This window comes from Micropterus dolomieu, linkage group LG05, assembly GCF_021292245.1.
Source record: "Micropterus dolomieu isolate WLL.071019.BEF.003 ecotype Adirondacks linkage group LG05, ASM2129224v1, whole genome shotgun sequence".
Lineage (NCBI taxonomy): Eukaryota > Metazoa > Chordata > Actinopteri > Centrarchiformes > Centrarchidae > Micropterus > Micropterus dolomieu.
The window spans coordinates 33251016-33257562 of NC_060154.1; the positions used below are offsets into that span (position 1 = coordinate 33251016).

At 41.9% G+C, this 6547-nt stretch overlaps 2 protein-coding genes across 2 annotated transcripts in view; one reads left to right on the top strand and one right to left on the bottom strand.

Annotated features, from left to right (window-relative positions):
* LOC123970852 (CMP-N-acetylneuraminate-beta-1,4-galactoside alpha-2,3-sialyltransferase-like) overlaps positions 1-6547 on the bottom strand; it is an 82678-nt gene that overhangs the window by 26063 nt on the left and 50068 nt on the right. The window lies entirely within an intron of this gene.
* Positions 1-6547, top strand: part of ndufa11 (NADH:ubiquinone oxidoreductase subunit A11) — a 19420-nt gene that overhangs the window by 5325 nt on the left and 7548 nt on the right. The window contains exons 2-3 of the mRNA XM_046049207.1: positions 1814-1906; positions 3012-3134. Of these exons, the coding sequence (XP_045905163.1) occupies positions 1814-1906; positions 3012-3134 (216 nt within the window). The remainder of the gene's footprint in view (positions 1-1813; positions 1907-3011; positions 3135-6547) is intronic.

Below are 6547 nucleotides of genomic sequence, written 5' to 3' on the forward strand. Positions count from 1 at the left end.
TTCTCCCATGCTCTAACACACAGTAACGATGAAATGTGTGCTGTTCTCACATTCTTCCTCTGTATGTACACATAAACAACAAGGCAGGGAAATATAAAAGGAATTTATTTTATTGTTTGGGTACATTATTGTTCAGTGTACATGCTCACATCTGAAACAAACTTTACGTGCTTGATAACTCTCCCACCCCGCAGACATCTACACGTCAATACCGATTTATATTCATAGCGGCAAGTGCTATGTAGCTCCACATAGGGGACACAGGAAGTGACATATAACACCTTCATGCGGCGTCATAACCGCGTAGCAAATTCACAGCCGCACCGGCAGAGCTCCAGAATATGCAACTCGGCCGGCTCACACGCGGACGCGCTTACAAGTGCGAGGGCCCGCCCAACGCTGCTTGCAGCTTTAATTATGACATTGTTTTTCATAATTACAAGACGAATTAAAGCTGCAAGCAGCGTTGGGCGGGCCCTCGCACGTGTAGCGTATCGAGGTGTGAGGCGGGGCATTTCAGATTCTGGCGCTCTGCCGGTGCGGCTGTGAATTTGCCAAGCAGTTTGGACGCTGCACAAATGTGTTAATCATCTCTTCCTGTGCCCCCTTTGGCGCTACATAGCAATTGGTGCTATGACTAGAACTAAATATTGGCATGTAGATGTGTTCGGGGAGGGACTGTTATCAAGCACGTAAAGTTTGGTGCAGATGTCCGCATGTAGACTGAACTTAGAACAACTTCCTCAGTCATCGATTTTTGAATGCCACGCCACGGGCACGCCATTACATGAAAACTCACCATTTGTACAACTTTTTTCAACGGGTTTAGAGTAGACAGCGACAACTTGAAGTTGGTAAGGAGGAGTTTTTTTTTGTTTGTTTTTTTTTTAATGTATGGAGCCTGAAAATCATCCAAAAATGATCATAAAATTTAAAATGGCCGACTTCCTGTTGTTTTTAGGGCATCACTCCAAGAGGCTTTTTTGTACATCTGGACATGATACATGTGCCACAGAAATTTCATACATGTAGGTAAAACGTGCGGCGGGGGCTGCTTCGTTAAAGGTCACTTCCTCTTGCCAGCAGGTGGCGCTATGACTGTGGGTGAATATCAGCATGTACATGTGTTCAGGGCGGGACTCTCATCCTACATGTACACTTTGGTCCAGATGTGAGCATGTACACTGAAGTTACAACTTCCTGTGTCATGGCGAAGAGTTGATCTTTGACGCCATACCACGGACACGCCCATTGACGAAAACTCACAGATAGCACAACTTTTCATCTTCAATGCCTTTAGAAGGCACAGCAGAAATTTGAGGTCGGTCGGACTAAATCCCTAGGAGGAGTTCGTTAAAGTACGAAGTGTGTAAATCATCCAAAATTTGATGTAAAATTCAAAATGGCCGACTTCCTGTTGGTTTTAGGGCATCGCTCCAAGAGGCTGTGTCGGCATGTACATTTGTTCAGGGTGGGACTCTTAATAAACGTGTAAGATTTGGTAGAGATCTGAGCATGTACAATCAAGTTACAACAACTTCCTGTGTCATGGCAAAGAATGGAACACCGCCACGCCACCCCCACGCCATTAACTGCAAACTGACTGAATTACCAGATATGGTGTCTACATTTTATTTTATTTTTTTTCTTTGGTGAATGCAACGCAGTTCTGTACAGAGTCTGACTAAGAATTCAGAATCAACAACAAACCTAGTTCAGTTTGACTCTATCAAAAACGACTGTTATTCCATAGTCAGATGATAATTGTGACTTTTCCTGTTGATTTCAAGTTTGTTTGTGTGTCTATTTTCAGGCCTGGTTGGTTCAGCCTATCACATAGTGGCATTCCAGCCTGATTCTGCATTGGCAGCACTACAGAGGGCCACCAATACAACTGTTACCATGGGTAAATATTGATATTATCATTCAAAAATACACTGTCACGCTACACGTGCCATTATTCAAATGTAAACAAGATTGCAACTTGGAGATTGATTGACAGACCATTTGGACAAACACTTAACATCAAATAAATCTGTTATTAACACTTTCTAATACTTTAAAGTAGAGCCCGACCAGCATTTATGCATTTGAATGGGCATCTGCGTTTATAAAAGCAGATATGACTATTAAAAAGAAACAGAGAGACGGAGCCTTCACTCATGTCATGGGTGTTGCATTGTTTGCCTACCAGAGGGCGCTCTGCAGCTTCCCTCTTAACAACACTGCCTCACCACAAAAACCACAGAAGAAAACAATCAGCTGACCGGAGTCTACAGGAGTCTACCGGAGCATGTAGAAACACACAGAGGGCAGTGAGCCGCCTGTCTGCGGTTACAGTCGACGTGTCGGAAATGATTGAACTGAAAAGATAAATGATTAAAATGGAAAGAGTGGACATATAAATAAATTGAGCTGAATAAGTATCTAACACGGCTTCCTGCCAGACAAAGTTATCTAGCTCCTCTTTCACATGTGAAACGTTGTAGTTATAGTTAAATGAAATCTCAAAGTTGCAAGTACTCGTAGACATGTTGTATTACATGCATTCTGGTTAGAATTTAAGAGTGCTGCTAAAGAGATAAACTACATGTGAATATGCTTGAAAGTAGTCGGTTTACACATGACTGAAAAAGTTGCACCTTCTAGCAGCAAATATTTGTTGATGTGCAATTGTTTACATGTTAAGTTGTTAAGACTATAATCTGTTTGATTAATCTAGTCCATTTAGGAAAAGGTTTTATAGCCCACGTACAGAACCGCTTTCAATATCAGCCTGTTCTAAATGTAGTTTATACAGGAAAGGAGTCTACTATCCAAATCATTTCAAAATCATCATATCGGCTCATAAATCAGCTCTTTCACTTTAATGTCGGCATCAGCATCCAAAAACCCATATCGGTTGGGCTCTTCTTTAAAGGTTTGTTTACCTCACTAAACTCTGTAAATAAGTGGAACAGGTCCATTTTTCCAATTACAATCTGCTGATAGCAGTGTCTGTGTTGTACCAGCCTCCATGGGAGCCATCTTCGGCATGGCGACGTGTCTCAGTGCTCAGGCTCGTGAAACCCCAGATGACCCACTGAATTACTTCATCGGGGGCTGTGCCTCTGGGCTCTTCTTGGGAGCCAGAAGTAAGTATCAGCCCTGGCAGAGGAGTATTGTGGCTCAGCTGCACGATAGTATTGCCATAATTTATTTTTTCTTTTTTTTTTTTCTTTTTTTTTTTTGCAAATGACTTCATTAATGATAAATTAAGTAATTTGGTGTAGTAATGCATAGTAAGTGTATCTGTGGATCTCACCTGTGGACTGAGTGAGCTAGCTGCTGGTTGCTTTTCAGAGTTACACAACACCGGCAAGAAAATTCATTCCTGCAGCTTGAAGGTGTCTTTTTCACACGTTTGTCTTTACGTCTTACATCGTGTCCTAACTGAATGCAATGCCAAGACAAAATTAGTTCGACTGCGTTGTTTTTTTATTGGAATATCCTAACTGGCTGCAGCTACGCTGTGGCGATCACCCAAAATTCTAATTTAATAAAACATTTTATAGTATAGTTTTCACTCCTCTTCACACACCCCCTCTTTCAACCAGTAATATGGCTCGGATTTACCCGCTGTTGAGAGGTGTAGCCCGTTTCCTTTCTTAATGAGAAGTCTTGTGAGGCAGTATGGGGTCTGAAGCTGGCTTCTTAGGGGCAGGGGAGAGACCAGTTCTTCATTTCGTTTGCCTACCGTGGCAACTGAGCCTCGCAAAAGTCTGCATGCAGCCAGCGTGTAATTGACATACGCGATTCAGTGCGTTTCGTTTGGCCGTTCTTACTATTTCTCTTTCCCTTCTGAGCTTGCTTTTTTTATTTTTTTTTGTGAATTCAGTACTGTTTTGGTTACTACATTTTAAGTGTCATGGAAATCCTGAAGTGGACTATTTTGGGTTTTGCATTGTACTGACCACTGGGGAATACCGGACTAGAGTTTCTTGTTTTCATTGCAAATTGGACTATATCGTGTGGAATGGGACTGGTTTATAATGCTGTCTCCTTTGGCTTGAATATAACATAAGAAGAAAATGACTTTGTGGTTGCATTTCTTTTTTTCCCTCTGCTTTTTAAGAAAAAGTGAATCAGTTTGTGTTGTGATTAACAAATGGAGAGGTACTGTTTATAAAGACCTGTATCCTTTTTGTGAGATTTTAAACAAATATTGAACATGGTCAAACCGAAATGAGGTGTTATCTAGGTAGTGGCTTGGTAGCTGAGATCATCAGGGAAGGTTCTGGTAGGAAAGGAGAAACTACTTGCAAAATAAAAACTACTTGCTGTTGGCTAAATGGAATTTCCAGTATAGAAACATCAAAATATCCCAATATAAAACATATGTTTTCTATTTAAAAAGTAGAAACGTTGGAAGATCGCAAGTATTCACTAGGGGTGGGAGAAATAATCGATTCTTGGATGCATCGCGATGCGGACTTGGAAGATTATGAATCGATTAACAAATGTCTAAAAATCGATATTTAAATGTTAATTGATAACGTTAACGGTAATAATGTTGACGGGATGCAAAAGGTGGAACTTGCGGAAGTGCAGCGCCCGGACCGTCTATGGAACGCACACAGCAGCCTGTATTCGGCACACCACCACTGCTAAATAACCCCCCTACTAAAATGTCACACAATCACTAATATCAGTGCGCAACTAATGATTTTAACTCGCACACTGCGAGCATGGTGACACTCGAGCGAATGAGAGAGAGCGCGGCAGAACGTGGCGGTGAACGTTAGCGGTGGAAAATATTAGCAGTAAGTTTCGGTCTGGTAGTAAACGTGCTGAAAAGTCTGTAGTTTCCCCAACTGCTGGAAAAGTGAAGGCTATTAGCGCTAGCTAACATCTCCCCTGTACAAGGGCTTGCTCTGTCCCCCACACCAGACTCCTTTTGGGGGGACAGAGCCTTCAGCGTCACAGCGCCCACCCTCTGGAACTCATCCCCACAGAGTCCCTGTCAGGACACTTTCAAAAATCTACTAAAAACCCAGCTCTTTACCAAGGCATTCAATCCTGATTGACTTTGTTGTTCTGTAACTATGTGTAAAGCATCCTTGTGTCCCGTGAAAGGCACTAAAAAATGTATTTATTTATGTAACGTTGGCTAAATAAGTAACAGAGTAATATTAATTATCAACTGTATGTCATTACTAACTAAACTGGTGTGCAGCTCTGTCCTGTACACATACTGTACATCCTGATAACTATTTTTCAGTTTTCAGAGCAGTCTGACAACTGGTTGTTCATGAAATGACGGACCATGAAGAGGAGGTTAATAAAGTAAATTAGGGATGCAAACGAGTCATTTTAAGATAATTACGAGATGTTTCTTGTGGATTTTAATGCGCAAATTAAAAGCTTAGTAATTGTCCTGGGATTCTGTATAGAAAAAATGATGCATCAAGATGAATCGATAATCGTTTTATAATCGAATCGCAGCCCTCTGAATCGTAATCGAATCGTGAGGTTCCCAGAGATTCCCACCCGTAGTACACACCCATCTTTCACTTGAGTGGTTACGTTTACGGTGTAAGATGAGGAGCAGGGATGGAAATTAACACCCGCCAAAGGTCAAATGCGGGTAGAATTACCGTTTGGCGGTTAAATGTTGGAAGACTATCCGCCACATTGGCGGGTAAATGTATTCGCCATGATATCACCATATGATATCTCTTTGAAGATAACTAACAGCAGCCTGGCGTTCCTGTTTGTTATGTCGCACACTTAAATTGGTCCCCGCTGTACCCAGGGATCTAAAATCATGTAATGCACGGATTAGGGGGCTTCATTAGGGTCCGAGCACGACCGTGTGAGGTCCCTATTGAATTTGCTCGGATTATTAGGGCCCGAGCACGACCGTGTGAGGTCCCTGTTGAATTTGCTCGGATTATTTTCTTTTTTTTTTATTTATTTATTTTTTTTTTCTTTTTTCTGCAAAGTAGGCTCAACTGACATGGCCTAAACATTCTCGAAAACTCACCAAAATTTGCAAACATGTCAGAACCGGTGAAAAATTTCGTATTCTACAAGTTTCGCACATGGGCGTTGCAAAATGACTCGCTAGCGCCACCTAGAAAATTGGAAAAAATTAGCCCCTCGTTCACGTTCAACCTACATGTATGAAATTTTCTGGGGACATGTATCATATGAAGACGCACAAAAAAGCCTCAAGAACCCATAGCCTAAAGTCAACAGGAAGTCGGCCATTTTGAATTTTATGGCCATTTTTGGATGATTTACACACTTCGTACTTTAACGAACTCCTCCTAGGGATTTAGTCGGATCGACGTCAAATTTCTGCTGTGCCTTCTAAAGGCATTGACGATGAAAAGTTGTGCTATTTGCGCGTTTTCGTCAATGGGCGTGTCCGTGGCGTCTGATTCGCCATGAAACAGGAAGTTGTCGTAACTTCAGTGTACATGCTCACATCTGGACCAAACTGTACATCTAGGATGAGAGTCCCGCCCTGAACACATGTACATGCCGACATTCACCCACAGTC